At 48.1% G+C, this 20,877-nt stretch overlaps 1 protein-coding gene across 6 annotated transcripts in view; it reads left to right on the forward strand.

Moving 5' to 3' along the window:
• The window catches only part of RNF216 (ring finger protein 216), a 77,309-nt gene that overhangs the window by 52,903 nt on the left and 3,529 nt on the right, over positions 1 to 20,877 (forward strand). For all 6 annotated transcript variants that reach the window (XM_051777920.1, XM_051777905.1, XM_051777910.1 and 3 more), the window contains 3 exons: positions 9,542 to 9,639; positions 11,983 to 12,205; positions 20,304 to 20,373. In XM_051777920.1, the coding sequence (XP_051633880.1) occupies positions 9,542 to 9,639; positions 11,983 to 12,205; positions 20,304 to 20,373 (391 nt within the window). The remainder of the gene's footprint in view (positions 1 to 9,541; positions 9,640 to 11,982; positions 12,206 to 20,303; positions 20,374 to 20,877) is intronic.

Genomic DNA, 20,877 nt, shown 5'->3' on the forward strand with positions numbered 1-20,877 from the left:
GGGGCTGGGGAAGTGGCTGGAACTGGTCTGTTTCTAAATGTCTCACTTGTGCTGCCAGAATGGTTGATTTAATCTTTTGGTGTCCCACGCTCTGCGTTTCTGTCCATGGCTCATTCCCCTCTGAGGGTGTCATACCAGTCCTTTTGGAGGACCTGCATGTACAGCATAATTTAATAATCCTCCCTTTGGATAAAGTAATCCCAAAACACCAGTCTTGATCTTTACCTGCATCCAAAGCGCTCCACACTTGCAGTTCTTGTATTTTTTTCTTACTGTACGAGTGAAGGAGGAGGGAGATGCTCTGCGTGCAGTAAAGGTGACCAGTGGACCCCTGTCCTGCAACAGGAGCAGCATTCCTTGGCAGCCCTGGGTGTTAAGATGGCTTTCCTTCTCCTAAACCAGCCAGGATTCTCCCCTCAAAACTGAATTGATGTCAGCAATACACAAAATATTCTGGTTTGTTTTGCTGTTGTGGCTGGGTCATGGCAGAAATGACTGTTGTTACTTGAGGAATGGCCACTGGGTCTCAGACAGATCCCTGGAGACGAGGTGGCTTGTGCTTTTTGGGGGGGTTTTGGAGGGGGTTTTTTCTGCTTTTACAGATGACAGGCTTGCAACAGCTCTGGTTTGTAGACAAGTCATGCCATGCAAATGGTTGAACAGCACGCTTAGTTAAACTCTGTGAAGCAAGTGCTCTGTGAAGCAAGGGGGGGGAGAGGGGAACAGGTCTGTCTGTGATCAGTGTTTGTGTGTGTAAGGGAAAGGGAACTGTTCACTCTGGGGTTTCACAACTCCAAGGCTTGCAGCTCTTCCCATCTCACTTCTGTTGTGATGGCCCTTCTGCTCAACACTGGGACCTCACAAGTGTTGCAGTCATTGTTTTTGGTCTCGTTTTCGCTGCCTCTTGCCTGGTCTCACATGGCTGTGTGGAAGTGAGCTTGTCTTGCTGCATTACCAGCTGTTGTTCAGAGCTGGGCCAGGTGGAGAAGACTCCCTTTGGAGTTGCTAACGCAGTGTAGCTTCAATGTCTGCAGATCTGAGATGGTTTTTCTCTTATTCCAAAGTGTTTCCAAGCCCCGCATTTTTCTGTGACTGTTAAAAAAGGTGAATTGAAAGGGATTATGTGACTTAACTGAAAATTAAATTACAGATTAAGCAATTCTTCGATGTAGAAGACAAATGTGCCCTGAATTACCCTCATTTGGCAGGACATTGCAGCACTGCTGTATTAACCTGCCTGTCCTCCTGTAGGAGTTAAGGCGGCTGATCGGCTTTGGTCAAGATTAGGCTGGGCTCGGGGTCAGCAGGCACTTTGCTCAATGGTCTTGGATCTCTGTATCCCCTCTGCCCTGCTCCTTGCTGGGGCTGGTGGGGCCTTCCCAGTGTCCCTTTGCTCCCTGCAGCCTTGGGAAGGCACATTGCATCATGCAGGACTAAACAGCCTTAGCAGGGCTTGAAAAACCACCCACAAATTGCAGTTTTGATGGTGGTTTTTTGCTACTTCTGCACCAAACAGAAAGCCAGGCCCAGCTGGTGGGTGCTTTAGGTACAGGAGGGAACGGAAACATCACCTAAGGGCTCTGAAAGAGGAATCAGTTGCCAGCACATCTCTTTCCCTGTTTACTTTTCAGCACTTTGTTTTATTTTGGTGTATACCCATTTACTTGATATCTTTTATTGTTATTATTGTTGTTGTTACTATTTTGAACAGGCATCTGAACAGTTTTTGTGATACAAGAAGAAATCCAGTGCATGTCTACACTGGAGCTTTGGGGTGAGCTCTTCTATCACACTGCACTTTTCGGTGCTTTTGCCTTTTTAGAAGTTTCAGCAGCTGCTGGGCAGGCCAGGGGCTCTGGTTTCACCACTGCTTTATTTTAGCAAAGTGAATGAGCCACAGATGAGTCAGTGTCACACTGGCGAAGGTGGAGGTGAGCAGTTCACAGGGCCAATTTCATTGCTCTGCTGTAAATACTGTTGCTATAAATACTGTAGTTTCAGGGCTGGCTGCTGTGTGGCTCAGTTCAGGAGTGCAAATCTGCCCTGTTTGCACAGAGCTTGTGTAGGGAGCAGCAGGTGAGAGGTGACCCTGTACCACACAGGCGCTAAAGCAAGAAATCATCTGAATTTTGAGATTTCAAGGAGGCCAGATATCAGTTTGCTTTCTATTTTCTTGATCTTTGCTCATCCCCCAACACTTTATTTATTTTTGGTTTACTCTGACCAGTTTAACGTTAGGAACACTACCCCTCGTTTGGCTTTAATTTCCCTGGCAGAGCAAGCTGTGCTTTGCCCAGTTTGTGAGGGTGGATTTGTACCTAGACCAAAGCTAATTACCAGCATTGCTCTTGCTCAGTTCACCTTTTCCCATCCTTTGCTGGTGTTATGATGACCTGGAGTGTGAACTTTTGCTGTAGGTAGAGAGTACAGTTAAAAAGGCTTTAAATTGAAAGTGAAGTGGGTTAATGCTGCTAAATTACCATCAAAATTGCCTTATTGCAGAGGCTCCTTAAAAGTGGTTTGTAGGTGTGTTACATAAACCTGGGTCTCCACGCAACTGTTGATGGAGGAGAGGACACCTGTAATAGAGCTCCTTGAGCTGATCCTTTTGTGATAAAACAAAATCTGGAACACTGCAGGGGAGCCATCAAAAAACAGGACAGATCTGGAGGAGGCTCTCTCCAGTTCCTGCCACCCAAAGCCCTGGGTAGGGATTTGTGTCTGGGGCGGGGGTGATGGGGGGATTTGTTTATCATGTGGTGGTGCAAGAGGGAAGTTTCAAAATTAACTTCAGTAATTGTTCCTCCTCTCAAGTCTCACAATGCATCGTTTGCAGGTACCTCTGCAAATAAAATACCTTGCTTTGGTTGGCCTTATTAACCTTCTTGGCGTCCTTGGGTGCAACCCCTGGAGTGACCTTCCTGGATTTATCCTTTAAAAATCAAGCTGCTTGTCTTGAAATCTAAGTCTGTTCCTCTCCCAAGGTCTCTGTTGTTTCCACCAGCTCCACAGATATTTAGCCTTGCTAGATTTCATCACTTGAGTTCCAGCTATTGGAAGCAGCATCCCATTTTTGTGTGAGATTGTGTAGAGGATTACATGGATAACCTCCTGGATCTCTGCTGAATGGGGCAGGGGAATCTGCACTGGGGGAGAGCAGGAGGGGCAGCTGCTGAGGCTTTGAACTCCTCTGCTGGTATTTAATTATTTACCTTGGCTGGGAAGGCAGTAACTGTTATCTGCAATCAGTCCAACAGATCTCAAAGCTGTGCTTGACAATTACAGATGCGTTTCCAGGAGCATGTGCCGAGTTTCTCTTAACTTTTTCCCTGGGAAGGAGTGATATGACCTCAGGTATAGTGATGGAGCCAACATCTTCAGTGTGAGGTCCCAGGCTAGATTTAACCTGTCTTTATAAAGTGGCCAAGCAGTGGTTTCCTCTACTTGCAGTGCAAGTGGATTCAGGTTGGTGGGTTACCACCTCTGGGTAGGTCACAAAGCCAATCCTAAACTTCCCAGTGAGCTGAGCTGGAGAGATGCTGTGTGTGATCCCAACCTGCTCAGCTTCTGAAAAAAATGTAATTTTGGGAGGGAGAGCTTATCCTTGTGAGAAACACTTGTTCCTCAGCTCAGGGGAAGGGATCCTGCTGTGATGGATGTGTGATGCAAATACCTTTTGATGTGTTCCTCACACCCCTGGAGCTTGAGAGAAAGTAGCTTTGAAACAAAGATACTTCTTTTTAAACAACTCAAATAATGAAAAAGCCTTTGTTTTGTACAAGTTGAAATTAAATCATGATCTTTCTCAGTGAAAGAGCTGGGTTTTTTTGTACTCTGAGTGTGAGATGAGCGAGCAATTTCTTGCTAGCACCATTTCCACCTCTGACCAGCTCCAGGGTCATGCTGGTGCTGAGCAGCACTTCTTGCATGAAGCTGCAGATATTTTTGCTCCATAGGTCTCTAACCACTTCACCCAAACCAGCTGCTGATCTGGCCATTTAAAGTCAAGCTCTGGGGAGAGGAAAAGCTTGCTGTGGTTTGGTCTGTGTGTTCCAGGAACTTCTGAATTACAGATATGAGATAGTCCTACTGACTTAGGCAAGAGGTGGGAGTTACCACATATTTCTGGTTGTCTGATTTGAACACAAATGATCCAAAACTTCGTGGGAACCAGCCTGCCAGCACTTTTCTGAAAGGAAAAGGGCACAGAGTATCCCCAGTGTCTTAGAGATGGGGAGGGAGTACAATATGCTGAATTTAACAAGAGCAGGCAAAACAGGAGGCGTTCCTTGGACTCATAATGTTTGGTAAGGGGGCTTGATATAAAAGCTCTAACCAACCTTTTTAAAGGTTGGACTCTGATCTTGGAGGTCTTTTCCAACCTTAATGATTCTATTTTATGGTTCTCGGTGGTGTTGGATAAAAAATGCATATTTTCTTTATCAAGCTTTTAACTCTCAGTCACTCTTAGGTCTCTGGTTTTACACCCTGGAGCGTTTTTACAGCCTAGTCTTGTGCCTCTGCTTTATTTCTCCCGGCAACCTCTCCCCTCGCAGAACAAACCATGCTCAGGAGAGGAAACCTCAGTTTTTCCCGGGTTTCTCTTGGCTGCTGCCTCCTCCTCCTCCTGCCTGTCCCTGTGGTGTGAGCGGCCGCCGCTGAGCGGCAGCGCTGCCCGGGGAACAGCCGAGCTCCCGGGGGAGCAGCAAACACACCCACTGGCACCACAGACACCCTCCCAGCCCCTTGCTCCTCACCCCATCACCCATCCAAGGCACGACGTTCATTTCTCCACACTGCCTGGATTTTGTGTGTTTGGGGTGGGTACCTGCCGGCAGCTCCGGGACCAGAATATTCCCACCGGAATATTGGTGCTGGAAGGAGCTCTCTCTGCACTGGGGTCCCACCTCCCCATGCTGGGTGTTCGTACCTCCCTAAAGAGGGGTCTCTCACCCAAACGGATTGTCTTGGGCTGGATTACAGTCTCTTTATCCCAGCTTAACATGTAGGAAATCCCAGAAACAGCCCTGAAGGAGTGTGTTCATGAGAGCTTATCCATGCTTAAAGGTTGTATTCATTTAGCTACTTTTGCATCCATTTTTAGTTAAGGTCTGTGCAGCTTTGTGGGGAGGAAGGCTGTGTGGTTCTTTGTTTTCCCATTAACTCATCTGGTTGGGAATCGCAGCTCTTTAATTAAACGAGCGCAGTACGGAGTGGCCCTGAGGTGCTGTTCTGAGGCACTTGCATTCACATCTGCTTTTGGGTAAAACTGGGCCTGTTTGAGGTTGGCCTGTGCTATTGTGTGTCCGAGAGCAGGAGGAAGCAGCGAATCAATCACTGGGGCTCCATCCTAACATTTCACAAGGCGTTTTACCTCCCTCCCAGCAAACATCCCCATGTGTGCAACCGGCAGAGACCACTGGAGTGAGCACCTCGCCCTTCCTGGGGGATGCAGGGAATCGCAGCAGCAGCACAAGGATTTAATTAACCAACATATGGAAAGCTGAGGGAAGCGCTGGACCCGGCTCAGAGCCACCACTGGGAGGGGAGGGCGGCGCCGACAGCCGGGTCCATCGCCTGTTGTTGTTTAAGTTGAGCTTCCCCCACCCCCTTTGCGTTTTGCTCAGTCAGTAAGTGGCTTCGTGTAAACTCCTACGGCACAGGCAGGAATGCCGTGGGCAGTCGGGCTGGGATCCGTGGGTATCATCTGATGTTTCTGTCCATGTGGCATTTGTTTGGGTTGCAGTCAGGAAAAGCTGCTGCATCTACAGTTGCCAGCAGTGCATACAACAGCCTGACTGTGGCCAAGAGGGCGTGGAGACTGGCGGGGAGAAGTTGATTCCTTGGAGTTTGGGGGTTTTTTTCACCTCCTGATCTGTGGGTTGGACCTTGGAGAGGTCCATTTTTAGTTGATGATAGATTGGAAGAAAAAAAGTTTAGGCTGTGCTTAAAACTGTAGCATCCATTGGAAGTGCTGAGGAAGGAAGGTGGTAGGTTTTGCATAAAACACTTCCTTGCTACCACTTTTAGGTGCTGGGACAACTGACAAGGGCGTTTAAGGGTTGTGGTGCTAAAAGCCAAGTGGCCACCCTTAGCCAGGCTGGCCCTGAGCACAGAAACACCGCTGACCCTGGGAACAAAGGATCCTCCTGAACCCAAACATGTTTGTGCTAATCCTGGCTGCTTCCTGGCAGCCAGGGGGGAGGAAGCAGAGCCACTACCCCCAACAGATGTACAGTGAGGAGATTACAGGGTGCGATTAAACACCCTCTCCATCACATCCTCCCCTCCTCGGCCGGCGCATTAATGGGCTGTCCCAGGCTGCCTGCCAAGCTCGGGCAGATGTAACAGGCAGCAAATACTTAATCTCCTGTATCCGTGCCTGGTTTGGAGCTGCTTCCCAATGCCAAGGCTTCTGCAAACTTCCTTTGTGGGGAAGCTGGGAGCTGGGTTGGCTGTCCCTGCCTACGAGGGCAGGGGAAGGCAGCAGAACACATGGAATTCTCACCATCCAGAAACAATGCATTTAGCTGAAGTGCTGTTAAAACTAAAACTCAGGTACCCCTACATGAATACAGTAGGGTACCAGAAAAGGAACCGAGTGCCAGAAAAGTTGGGAAGGATCTTTATTTTGGTGGACTGACCTGCTTTTTGTCTGCTACACTTTGGAGTAGATTTCAGGGCTGGGAAGGACTTGTTCCCTCTTTGTGTGGGTTTAGGTGGTGCCTGATATTGCTGTAACCAGTCTTAGTGCCAAGTACTACTCTTCCCATGGAAATAATCTAGACTGGTTGCAAAAAAATCATCTATTCTACTGTGTGTTTAGGTTAATTAATATGGTAATGGCAGAGTATGTTCCGTTATCAAACAAAAAACTGATTCTAAAATACAAGCACCCATTGTGGAAATTGTAGAGTTCGGAATTGTCATCGTGTGAGATGTGCAAAACCCTCATCAGTCAAGTGGGTTGGATTTGACTCAGTAAAAATTAATCAAAGTCACTTTTCTTGGGTGAGGGCTGTGGCCTCAGTTCTAGCACTGGAGCAGTTGCCGTTGTCTGAACCACGGGCTCCCTCCCAGTTCTGTGTGAAGGGGTCCAACACGAGCTCCTGTAACCACCAACAGTGTGCCATTGTCTTGGGCAAAGGGAAAAGTTCCATCAGGTTCTGCTAATGACACGTGAGTGGTCCATATTCCCCTGCCTGTGTTCTGGAGAGGACATGACACGGTCAGAGGCAGCACCAGGTGACACTCGGGAGTCTGGAAGCCACAGGAACATCCCCTGCACGGGGTGCACTGGCACAGGCAGAGCTGCCTGTGGGTTTGCAGCTCCTCGAGGACAACACAGCTTGGGAGGGATCCCAGAAATGTGCACAGCTGTGATGGACCCGCTGTGCTGCAGTCACACGGAGAACCGGATACCTCCTGTCGTGCCATCCCAGGAATCTCCATGGCCGTGCACAGAAATGCCTTTTCCTGAGTGCAGGAGACAACTGTTTGGCAAACAACAGCAGCCTGGGCTCCAGGGAGAACGTTGTTTCCAGTAGCTGCCAGGCTGGAGGCAGTAAGAAGAGGCAAGGGGAATGACTCGGGACGAAGGTCTAAGCGGCACCATCTGCTTCAGAAGGGCATAGTTTCTAATTCGGCAGCAGAGGAGGCTCCTGGAGTTAAGTAATTGGGAATAGCAGGCTCCTGGCTGGAAAGTGTGCCAACCCTCCTGGCAAAAAGCTGTTAAATCTCTGTTGCTGGCGTGTGAAAGCAGTTCTGTGTAACACGGCTCCAAAGGCTGTTTTTTAACCCTTGGTGTACGTAAAAGAACACCATGAGGCACTTTTGATCTTGGAATGGCATGTGGCCAGGTGTTGGGAATAAAGGGGGAAGGTGGGTCCTCATCGAGGTATGTGAGCAGCTCCAAGTCTGATCCTCCAATGCTTCCAACAGCCAGATGTGGGCTGCCAAAAATGCACACAAAATGGTGCCTGTTTTAACAGCTTTAGCAGGAAAATACAGGGGTGTGATGAATGATTCATGAGGATCAGTAGAACCAAGGTATTTACTGCCCCTTAAAACCAGGGCCTGCCTGCCAAGGAGTGCATTTGCAAGGTGAGTGATCACAAAATCCTCTGCTGAGCTTTTGGGACACCCAGTCATACACTTGGCTCTGCTCTTGCTCCAGCCCTTACCCCGCAGTCTGCAAACATGTCCAGCTCAGCAGCCAGGACGAGGAGCCTTTCATTCTCCAGATGAAAGCACGAGCTGTTGGGCATCTCCCAGCGAGCACAGATACAAACAAGTCCACATTTCACACTCCCCCCTCCTGGGGTGGCTTCCTTGGAAGCTTTGGCCTTCATCCTGTTTGTCTGATTCGCGATCAAAAGAGCGTTGCTGCCTACGTGTGTCTTGAAGCAGTTCCTTCTATCGTGTCTCATATAAACGTCCAATTTCTTCATTAAAATAAAATTAAGGCAATGCAATCAAATAAGATCTGTCTCTGCAGTCGTCGTCTTTTGCTGATAGTGAGACCAGGGCTGGGAAGAGCTCTTTTAGGACCTTCTTTGGTGTGCAGGGGAAGAGGATGCTGCACAGCCATATGGGTTTTCCTGCCAGGGGGAAAGTTGGATCTGAGAGCCTGAGCCCCAGCCATCCTGGAGATGAAACAGTTGGATTGTAAAACATGTATTTTTTTCAAGTTTGATCTGGATGTTTTTTAATCCTCCTCAAATTAAAGGAAAAATCTCTTGTTTGGCCCAAAACAAAATTATGTTTTCTTTGGCTAACCAGCCAAAAAATCAGCTCTGTCCCCAGTGTTGGTCCAAGCTCCCATGCCAGTTGTGCCTCCACAGCAATCCTGCTCCATGCAGCTTTACCAGTCCTGTATTAGAGCCTTGTTGCTTAAGAGTTTGCAAGAAAAGAGAGCTCAGTCACTTGTATAGTTCAGCTATTCTGGTTAAATTTGTAAATATTTGTTCATATTTCATCTCTGTTTTATGGATGTTTTTCCATGTTCTGCCTTTCTAAGCTGTTTAATCATGTAAACTGCTTTAACTTTATTTTGTGAGGTTTTACAAAACATTTTTTTATATATGTATATATTTGCTTTTATGCCTGGTGAAGCACAGTTTTTGATGCAGCTGCAAGGTTTCCATCGCTTACAGAACTAAAAGCCCTTTATATGAAGGAGGTTCTTGGTCAGGGAACAGATGAACTTGATGTACTTTAGGCACCACATTTTCACCTCTGCAGTCTCCTGTGGGATATAACCAGTGAACCTGGTAGCTGTCCCAAGAGTTTTAGGTGAACTAGGATTTATGGATTAATTTTGTATCCATTTTCTTGTGCCTTGTCCCTTGGCTCCAATTATTTATGGACTTTGGTCTTCAGCAGAGGACAGACCTGCAGACTTCTGTACCATACTGCCAGCCCCATCCTCAGCTGAGAACCTGCAGCTTGGTGGGGGAAGAGATGGGAATTCTTCCAGTTCCTGGTGCTGTTAGTGGTGTGCTGGGTCTTTTCTTCCCTTAATGTTTGTTGTCCTCCTCAGGAAACGTGCCGGAAGTGCCAGGGCCTGTGGAAGGAGCACATGAACCTCACCTGTGAGCAGCTGGCTGAGAAGGATGACATCAAATACAGGACATCCATGTAAGTGAACTCCATAACCAGGGAAAAACAGGAGTGTGGATGAACTGGTAACCAGAGTACACTGGGCAATGGTGTGGAGGGGGTGAGACCCCCACTGCCCTCATGACCCTCAATTTCTGCTGGCTGTCACTGCCTTCCACCAGAGGGGTCCTGGGGATGTCAGAGCTGAGGGGTCAGGCAGGGATGGGATTTCTGTCTGTGAAAGATACTTGGCAGCAGATCCAGCTGGTAATTCGAGAATGTGGGAAAGTTGTCACCAGCCCAGCCTGCTCCTCTGGCTGCCCCGGTGTCTCCAGGCTGGCACCTGGTCCTGCTTGGAGGTGAGAAACCCCCATTAGCATTGCTGGGGGGAGAAGGGAGGTGTTGCACAGAGGCAAAGAAGCGATTGAGTCACAGTAAGTCGTTATTACCCTTTGAAAATCTGGAGTGGAGACCTGCACTGTTTGCTCAGCTGCTGCTTTGTGAGAGAGGATGTATTTTCTTACAGAACCTTGTCCCTGTTTCTAACCAGTTTGTAGGAATTGTTACAGAAGGGAGTCACATTTTGAAATGGGCAGGTGTCAATTCCGAGTGTTTCCGTGAATTCTTTTCAGTTTAATTTCTCTTGTTGCTACAATAAATGACAAAATCCTCTGCCTTGAGGAAATAAGGGAAGGTTCATCCATGGGGTTACACGTCTGGTGCAGCCAAGTGGGGCTTGCCCACATTGCCTAATCCTTTCCTCTGATTTAGTGTGTCTGGTCTGAGTTGAGGTTTTGAATGGCATTTGAATGACTGTTGCTTGCTCATCCCTCAGTCCCTAATTCAGAATAAAATCTTTACAGATTTGATAGCTCTTCTTTTCTCTGCCACTCCTTTCCCTGTAAGAAAGAGGGGTGAGAGGGAGGAGGAACGAGTTGTCATGTCCCTAATAAGGAAAAAAAATACAGGTTTCAAAACCTTTAGCAGAATGTTGCTGTGCATAGATGAGTCTACTGTCTGATACAATAAAAACTTCCTTTTGAAGCCCTGCATAAGGAAAGGGAAGCACAGCTGGAGTTCAGGCCAAACTTCCTGCCTTGCTCAAAGTTTCCAAAAAAAAAATCTGCATCGACAGCATCCTGTTGAGTAGAGGAGGGAAGAGCAGCTGCAGCTTGGAGGAAAGTCAGTCTCAAGTTGGTTTTTTTGTCTCTATTCTTAGCACATCTCCAAATGCCCAAGTGCAGGTCATGCTGGGTATAACTGTGTGGGAGCTTTGGGTGGCTGCAAAGCAGAGAAGTTCCCACCTCACCACTCCCTACTCCTCTGGTTGTGCTGCTGGAGCAGTTTGTGGGGCTGTGATCCTCAAAAATACCTCCCTGCCATCTCCCAAGTAGCTGAAGTAGCTGGGTGGAGATGCCTGGCTAAGGATGATCCTTCCCCACTGCCAGGCCAGCACAGAACTGTGCTTCCCTCCATGAAAACACACTGTCTTTGCTCTTCTGTCATCAAATCTCACTTCTAGGTTGTGAATTAAAGTGTAACATGATCTCCAGCGGTTAGGAAATTGGCCCTTAGGATGATAATTTATATTCTTAAGTCTTTTAATTAAATGACCAAGGCTTTCTTCCATTTCTGTGCCAAAATAGTATTGCTGCGAGCTGAGCCTGTGCTGGAGCGTGTGTCACTGCCAGAGTGTCCCTTGGGAACAGGGACTGTGCTTTTGTCCTGGATTCCCACTTGTGCTCTGTTTAGAATGAACCCATCTCTTAAACCTAAAACAGCAATTTTCCAATTTTCTGGAAAATCTTAGGAGAATTTTAGGAGAAGAGGGAAAGCCAAGACTATGGGGAAAGATGTGACTATTTTTCACTTCCTGATTTAAATTTAACAAAAAAACAAATAAATCTGGAGCGTAGCAGCCAGGCTTGGAAAAGAATGTATGGTCGTGGCAACTTGTAGCCAGAGCAACATAAAACCAGCTAGAGGTGACAGCCAAGGGTTTGCTTTTCCTGAACTTTATCTCCCTGGCTGTATTTCTCTGCAGCCAAGTCAAGCATCCACGTGCCCTTTGGCCCTTGAACTTGCTGCTCCAATTCCTCCCAAGCCAGAGCCTGGTGCTTTGGCTCTCATGGAAACCAGGATCAGGGCTGCAGCATGCAGCCAGTGATTGACTTTTTTTTCACTTATTTTGTTCTTGAGTTGTCGTGGGGTGGCTCCAAGTGGAGCTGAGCCCGGACCTCTTTGGAACAGCGGTGGAGTGTGGGGATGGTGTAGGAGGAAAGAGGAGGGGGCTAAAGCATCGCTGGGGCAGTGTAACAGTAGTTGTACCACAGGCTAGTGAGTCAAACACCCCTTTGGTAACTCTTCTCCCTCCTCCTGCAGAGAAGAGAAGATGACAGCTGCCCGGATTAGGAAATGCCACAAGTGTGGGACCGGCCTGATTAAGTCCGAGGGCTGCAACCGCATGTCGTGCCGCTGCGGCGCCCAGATGTGCTACCTCTGCCGGGCTGCCATCAACGGCTACGACCACTTCTGCCAGCACCCCCGCTCCCCCGGGGCGCCCTGCCAGGACTGTGCCAAGTGCTCCCTCTGGACAGATCCCACAGTAAGTAACAAAGGGGTTTTGTGAACGATTCTCACCCCAGTTTCAATCACCGTTGCGCGCTGGCGCATTGAAATACACGCCTTTCACTGGGGAGAACAGCTGGTTTTAGCCAGCTCAACTTTTTTCCCTTCCCAAGGGCAGCTAAAAACCACACTGTCCTGCATCAGCACAGGGTCACATCTGACCACAGCTTGGAAGGAGCTTGTGTCGCTTTAGGTAAAACAGCTTCTGTCAGATGAGGGCTGGAAGTGCTCTGAGCACTGTTTGGGGGAGCGAGGCTTGTGGAAAGAGCTGGTGGGGAGCTGCTGGCTCCAGGCACAATAGCTGGCATTGGGATTATTGGGACTCATTCCTACTTTTGCAGCTGAGATGGTGTTGGCATGGCTTGGCATCTGGAGGGAAAGGTAATTGTGGTTTTGGTGCCCAGATCATCTGACTGCTGGTTCTGAGTCCCATCACAGAGATGGACCTGTTGGAAAGCTGTCTGGGAGCCTGGAGTTGTAGTTGAGTCTGTTCTCAGGGCTGTTGTGAACAGCTGCAAAGGGAGAGCTGAAGCATGGAGAGAGCTGTGAGGGAAGCTGTAGTAACTTAATACAGCTCATAGCTGTGACAGACATGGGAAAACTTGCTGCAGCATCTCTGTAAATAGAGGTCTTCAATACCAGAAATCTAGAAGGAATGTTGGTAGGAGCAGGAGTTGAATTTCCTGATTTCAGCAAAGCTGTAGAGCAACAATGTGGATCTGCCTTCCCTGGGCTTGTCTGAGCTTCCTTTTTCCCAGTGTTTCTTTGTCTCGGGCTTCTGTAGCTTTCCAGGCTGCTCCCAGCCCCCCTCTCTGCAGGGGATGTGCACAGTCCTGTGTCTGCATGGAGCCAAGGAAAAGCCACTCTAAATCCTTCCCTTCTACCTGCAGGCTCTTGGGGATCTCCCAGCATGTCTCAACCAGCATAAACTTCCTAGTCCTCTGCTTGCCTGCTTTTATTCCCTGCATTATCCTGTCAATGTGAGCTGTTAAACCAACACAGACACCTCCTTCCAGGCACCCCTCTAGCGTTTCCAACACCTGGTTACGTGCTTCTGGGATTCCTGTCCCACTGCTCCCCATTTTCCACCAAGATGTGAATCCAGGGTCCGGCAGCGCTGTCATCCGTTGTTCCCGTCAGGCTGGTGATTGTGCTGGGTGATGGCATTTGTTCAGAGCCAGAGAAAACATGAGGCCCCTCAAAAAGCTCGTACTGTACTTTCAAATAAATAAATAAATAAGCAGCACAAAGAGGCCACTGTCACCAGGCCCTTTCCAGCTCTCTAATTAACCGATGTTGTGGCAAAGAAAAATTTCCCGCTGTCAGCACAGGGCTGGCACTGCCTGCCCTTGTATTTTTTTATTATTTTTTGGATGACAGAGCGCTGGTGGGCTGGGGAGGTGAAGCTGGGTGACTGTCCTTGCTGCAGTGCAAAGAGTAACGTGAGACTCAACTGCTGGCTTGAAGCCGAAATGGTGGTGGGTACCTGTGTGTGTTTTCCTCCTTCATAAGGGGCTTAGTGACACCATCCCAGCCCTTCCTGGGTGATCTGTGCACTCATATGGGATGTGAAAACAGGAGTTATCCTGGTGGGTGTGAAGAGGAGAAAGGAATTGGAGGATTTGAAAGAGCAAAAGACCATTGCATCAGCAGTGTCCTGTCCATTGTCAGGGATGATCTCCACCTGTGAAGGATCTGGTTTGGGTCTCGCTCCCTATTATTTACAGCAAAATTCAGGTTTCTTTAAAATGGGGAACCCTTGTTCTTTTCCACATGTTTAATGTTTTCCGAGCCTGAAATGATTCTTGTGAAAGTATAAGTAAAACCTATTCATTAGCTTGGGTTAAAAACAAATTAAAGACAGTCCTCTAGGAACGGCATCTCTTAGTCTTTGTCTCAAGTGATCTTGAGAGAGTAAAGCAGAAGCTTCAACATTTCCCATAATTAAAGGTTAGTTAAAATCTTGTCCCTACGCTGTAATCAGGCTGGAGTCTGATTGAAGAGTATCGCTGCAATATTTGCTGGCTCTGGGACAAGCTGCAGTCGGACTGTGGGCAGCAGGAATTGTTTAATCCCTGCGTTTCTTCTGGAGCTAATTGGTGCCCTGTGCCCCTGTAGGAGGTGAACGTGTTCCAGGAGCTCTTCCCAGGAAGCTGCTTGGCCAAAACTCCTCATGTGCCTGTCCTGCAGCCCATGGGGGCTCTGGCTCGGCTTGCTGGGAGCTGCAGGAGGGGCTGATGCAATATTGCCAGAGACAAAGCTAGGGAAGGAGCAGTGGGAATAAAGCTGTTAGAAAGCATCCAAAGGAAAGCTATGAAGATGGGGAAAGGTCTAGAGGGGCCATACAAGGAGCAGGTGAGGTCACTTGGTCTGTTCAGTTGGAGAAGAGGAGGCTGAGGTTAGACTTCATCAGAGTCTGCAGCTGCTTCTTCATGAGGGGCAGCAGAGGGGCAGCTCTGATCTCTGCTCTCTGGTGACTCAAGGGAACAGCACAAACCTGTGTCAGGGGAGGGTTAGGTTGGATATTAGGGAAAGGTTCTTCCCCCAGAGGGTGCCTGGGCACTGAACAGGCTCCCCAGGACAGTGGTCGTGGCCCCAAGGCTGCCAGAGCTCAAGGAGCATTTGGACAGTGCTCTCAGAGACAGGGTGGGATTGTTGGGGTGACCTGGGCAGGGCCAAGAGGTGGACTGGATGATCCTTATGGGTCCCTTCCAACTCAGGATAGTCTATGATTCTATAAATTGGCTCTGGGACACGGGGGCTGTGTTTGCCCTGATTTCTAAATATCTGTGGCAAACCTGAGCTTGCTGTGTGCATTTTATCCAGCTTTTACAAATCCCGTGATGCAATTTGATTAATGCATTCTGGCTGTTTTGGTAAACCAGGTTCTGCTCTCAAATGTATCATTTTGAATTTAATACTCATCTCTGGGCTATCAGTAATGTTGCACAGAGGCTTTTTTTTTGGCTTCGAAGTTTAAGATGTTTTCGGTAAACTCTTCAACCCCTCCCAAAGGCCCATTGCTAAAGTTCAAAGCAGAAGGCTAATCATCATGAGGTGTTTGCAATTATCCCTCCTTCTGGTGTCATAAAAAGATGATGCTGAGCGAACACTGTGCAAAACTTCAAATGCATTAAGGAAATGCATGAAGTGCACGGCGCTGCCTTCAGGATTTGGAAGGGGGGGGGGGAAGCTCCCCTAAATTTAGGATGTGGGGTTTGTGGTGGATTTTTTGGGTGTTTGTTTTTTTTTTTTAACTGCTATAAAATGCCTCGGTCATAAGCATACGGTTAATCCAGGGAATTCACAGAAAGCCATCCATGTGGAATGCCTGTTGCTAAAATAACTCTGCATTTCTTAAACACCAGCGTGTGCTTCGTCCCCATCCCGGCCCCCCTTTTCCTGCAGCACTGCGGATGCCCTGTTCCAGTTACAACACAGCCTGCTTTTATCCCTGCTTCCTGCTGCATGGAGGAACACGCCGGAGACAGCCGATGCCTGTTCTTGCTCAGGCTCTCCGCAGCTGATCTGGGAATGATTTGAAACAAAACCCCTTAGTCCTTTGGAAGCCTCTGTCGCGAAAAATCATTTCAAGTTTATTAGTAACGGCTGCGGCCACACGTACGTGGAAAAAGAAAGCAGTAAAAGGGGGCAGAAGGGGGGAGGCAGTGGTGGTGGAGCACTTTCTAAAGTAGGGGAGGGGTTGCACAGCCCAGAAATAGTCACCAGGTCTCTTGTTTTCCCTCCTTTCAGGAGGCGGCAGCCGCTTTCCTGTGACACTTAATAATTAAAGATAACGAGAAGCACAGGAGATAAAAACAGAGCTTTCAAAAGCTCCCTGGCTGGCACTTTTGTTCTGGGTAGAGGAGGTTTTATTTGGGGGGAGGTTGTCTCTGTGTGACTTGCTGAGCTTTTATCTCCTTTGCTGCTGTATTTTCTCATTCCCAAGGGCAGCTTGTTTCTCCTTGGGCTCTTTCTGCATGTGGCAGGACCCTGTGTGGGTGCTGGATGAGGCTCCCCTGCACCAGCATTGTTGTAACAGGCCTCCCTGCCATGAAAAAGTGTCTCTCTTAGCAACCCAACCCGTCTCCTCAGCTAATCCATCCACAGACCGAGCCATCCGTTCTGCTGTGATTGGCTCCGTGCTCCCGCATTCCCTGGATTCAATGGGAGAGGGCTGAAAGGAGAAGCCTCCTCCATGCCCAGATCCTTTCCCAGGTGGGGGATCCAAGGGCAGGCTCCCACACTGACCAGGGATGAGTGTTTATTTTTTTTGGCTCTGGGACTGGGGATGGCTCCTGCACGGAACATCCTGACGGTGAGTCTGGGGCAAAGCTCAGTCCTGTTTTGCCTCTTGAAAACACAGCTGCTGTTAAATAAGCACTTTTGTTTTCTGCAGTGTTTGCAGATAAAGAGGGTGAATACATCTCAGAGATCTTTGCATTTTCCTCTTGGCCACCTCCCTTCTCCCGTGATGCAGCGGAGCGTGGGGAAGGGCTGTGCTGAGCATTGCCTGCATTTCTGCTCTCACAGGAGAGCCAAGTTACATCCTTGCTCCAAAAACACATGGGCTGGCCAGTGCTGAGACTCCCTCAGGGTGTGGGGGGTTGCTTTTTTCTTTCTCTTCTTTCTTTCCCCCTTTTTTTTTTTCTTGCTGTAGGCAAAGCAGCTGACAGGAAGATGACTGGTAACTTGACAAGATGAATCTCCTCAGTCCACACAGCCTGTGAACAGGCTATTAAAATTATAATCTAATCCTTTATTAAGGGGCATGAACCTGCTCAGGGAAACGGACACAAGGAGCTTTTGAAATCTGCAGCCTCCACCTCATGTGATGTTAAATGGTTTCTCACCACAAAACCAGCCATAAGTGTGCTAATGAAATCTTAATTTTTGGTGTGGGTGCTTCACCCTTCGATGAATCTGTCATCTCTCTCTAATTACTGTGGAATCGAAAAACAACCTTTGCTTCCAAAGATTTAGAGGTGTTTTGCAAAATTCACTAAAATAGCACTGAGACTTTTTTTTTTTAAATTCTAACCTGCACAATATGTATTAAGCAGAACTTGTGGCATCAGCTTTCTTTCAGGAACACCCTAAAATTATCTTGCTGTTTACATATCATCAATTCTTTTGTTCCATCGGGGATGTGGCCCTTTCCTAAATACTGCAGTTATTGAACTGTGCTGTGTATTCATCACTTGCCAAATTTAATGTCAACCTCTTAAGTAGGAAGGTGTATCTTGTGCAATGTATTTTTGTTCTTTTGATATTAATGGATACCAGTTTTTCAGAAATACTGATGCAAAAAAAAAATAATTCCAGGCCAAGGGTTGGTATGTGGGATTAAGCGTAAGCACTTCTTAACCTTCCAATGGGAAAATACACTTTTATCAGCAGAGAAGCAACAGAGCTGATAAGTGCTGTTCTTGGGCACATGGTTTGTTGTGCCTCTGCTGCAATTTGCAGAATTAGTCAGGAACTCATCATCCTGATCCAGGTCTGTTCCTGGCAGGTTTTTTGCACCCGGGGCGTGCTGTGAGCTGAAACCCAAGAGGGGTTAAGTGGGGACCTCTGGCTGCTGCATTTGTGGGGGGGTGTTTTATGTTGTCCTTGGGAGTTAGGAGCCGTTTTGGAGGTCTGGCAGATGGGGTTTGCTGTTCCGTGTTTCCCGTGGCGCTCTGGGAGCCGCAGTAATTGAAGCAGCGTCACCCTGGTGAGGGTGCAGGTGGCTCCTGGCCCTGGGGCAGATGGATGTGTCCAGCCCCATTAGGAAGGAGGTCAGCTGCAGTTTAAACTGGGAGGGTCGAGCAGCCTTTGCTGCAGGAGGATGTGCAGAGTTGTGCTCTTGGTGTGTCTGATTCTCCAGGTTTGTGCAGGGCTGACTGGAACTGCAGCATCACCAGTGGTGGTGTCCCTGGAAAGCACCATTTCAGAGGGTTAATCGTAGATTTTTGTTGGAAGGGACCTTAAAAATCATCTCCACCCCTCTGCCATGGGCAGGGACACCTTCCACTATCCCAGGTTGCTCCAAGAGCCATCCAACCTGGCCTTGAACACTTCAGGAATGGGGCAGCCACAGCTTCTCTGAGCAACCTGAGCCAGGGCCTCACCTCCCTCATGGGAAAGAATTTCTTTCATAATCACAGACTAAAGTAAAAGCTTTTTATTTTGAAGTTAAAAGACACTTCTGCACGTTTTTAGGCTTTAAGGTGAGGTTTGTACCTTTGTGTTAGGAAAGGAGATAGGGTGATCTTGTTCAGCTGAGCTTAAAATATATTTCCTGTCTTATAACTAAAAAAAAAAAACAAAACACCTTCAAGTACATCTTTTTCAGTAAGTAGCAATAAAATGTGAGTGGTGATTATCTCCATTTTCAACAGCATTGCAAAAAGATAGTCTGAGAATTAAAAAATATGAAGTCTTAAAGCTTTGGGGCCACACTTTGAGAGCACTTCTGTGGCAGCAAAGGAGCAGGGGATGTTTGGTTGCCTCTGGAACATGCCCAGGTGGTTTTCCAGCCAGGGAACATCACAATCTGATACAAGGGGGGTAGTTAGACATTCCCTATAGGCTCAGAAGAGCCATTCTTCAGCAGTTTTTATGGAGATAGATAGGCTGTAATTAACAGTCCATGGAAGCAGCCTGCTTGGAAAAGAAAAAAGGCATGTCCTGGAAAGTCTTAATTTTAACCATTGACTCACAGGATAATAAAAGGGAGGGAAGTATTGAGTTTTTTGCTTTCTGCACATTAAGATAACTGCAGTCTCCCAGGGAAACCTTATCTGGTGGTGGAGGAGGGGACTTTTCCCCAAGCTTCCCAGGCATTGCTGCTGGACACGTGCAGGACTGTGAGATGAGAACTGGGAAGCTTAAAATAATATCAACATAGCTGCACACATGAAGCATATTTTGAATTTAGTTCCAGAGCACTCTTCAAAATATACCTAATTTTCCATGTTGAAAGCGTTCAGGATGAAATTTGTGTGCTTTGGCAGTACTGAAATTAGGATGAATCAAACAGAGCAGAGCCTTGTACCTTGTGGGGTTCTTGGGTACTCTCCTGCTCCCCTTGCAGGAGAGCTGCTGGAGCAAACCAAACGCTCCTTTGGGTGCAGGAGCACAGAGTGCCTGATGTTATGTGTCACCCAACAGCTCCTGTTCTCTGCCTTCCTTCCCTAATAACCAGCACCGAGGATCAGACACGTTCCAGGAGGTTTGGCTGCTCCCTCTGAAAGCGCCAGGTAGGGTTTCACCCTGAGGGACACGGAGCAGCAGCAGCTCAGCCCTGCAGGGATCGGCAGGACCTCGCTGCCATTGCTGCACATATGGCAGTGCCTGGCACTGGGAGGGAGTTCTGTCCTCAGAGCTGTGGGCTCTGTGACCCTGAGAGCTGTTTTTTGTGTGGTGCAGTGCAGAATCTCACCCGAGGCCTCACCGCGCCGTTTGATCTCGCCGATGCTCCTTTGCGTCGAGAGAACAGAGGCTGATGAGAGGCAGAAGGACAATTTCAATTTCTGGCTTGTCCTTGTGTTCTCAGCAGCAGCTCTGAATATTCTTGCTATAACCTCCAGACAGACATTAAAGAAACATATTGCGATTTATGCCCTTCTAAGAGTTACAGATAAGATCTAAATGGCACCATTTAGCTACTAGAGCCAGGATTTAAGTTGTGTTAATTCCAGCTGTTGGGCCAAAAACTCTACAAGTGCTAGTATAATGTAAATATTTAATAGACTATTGCCATTTAAAAGATTAACAGCTCTTCAGAGGGGTGGAACTGGGTTGCAGTTCTCTGGTTTCCATCAAGTCAATGAATTTTAGTGCTGATCTCCTTGGAAAGCTGATCCAAGCCTCTTGGTCATACTCCATAGAGTGCAGGTTATTTGTGCTGCAGTTCCCCCATTGCAGCCTTGCTTTTGGCTAGACCTGGGCCAACCCCAAAGGAGGACAATGCAGCCAAATTCACCCTTTTCTGTTTTCCCTGTGCTGAAAAGAAAAGCAGCACTGAGAGAACAGAAGGCTGCTGCAGCAGGAATTATCCCACTGACTTTGGGTATTCCTCTGATTTCCAGGAAGACGATGAGAAGATAATCCAGGAGATTCAGAAGGAGGCTGAAGAGGAGCAAAGGAAGAAGAATGGAGGTAAGTCCCAGTCTGTAGCTGTGCTTTGGGATCAGACTGAGGATAGTGGGACAACATAGGGTTACCAGCTACTGACAAGTCTCTGTGTCTTCACTGGCTTTTGTTCCTCTCAGGAACCCATGTAGCTTTAAAATGCTGTTGCCTGCAGAGTTTTGCTGGGACTATGGGCAGGCACAAGGCTTGTGTCCAGCTCTCATGTGGCACCAAGTGTCGTGGGTACACAGACCTGTCCCCTCTCCACTTGGCAAAGTAGCTGAAGGGCAGCAAATCCTCTGTGCTGTGTTGTGGGGAGCACAAGGGCCGCCCCACATCCTGAGAGAAGGGGATGTTCCCCTTTGTGGGGTGGCACTGATAAAGCAGCCAGCCTGGAAAGCTGGTGCTGTGCTCCGTGGCACCTGGAGCAAGGGAAGGGTAAGCAGTGATGCTGTGGGGAGAAACAGGCTCTGGAATGTGCTGGGGATGGAAGAGGCCGATGGCAAATGTCAGACCTTGGAGCCTGGGGAG

This window comes from Manacus candei, unplaced genomic scaffold, assembly GCF_025592945.1.
Source record: "Manacus candei isolate 608988 ecotype Guabito, Panama unplaced genomic scaffold, ASM2559294v1 h1tg000002l, whole genome shotgun sequence".
Lineage (NCBI taxonomy): Eukaryota > Metazoa > Chordata > Aves > Passeriformes > Pipridae > Manacus > Manacus candei.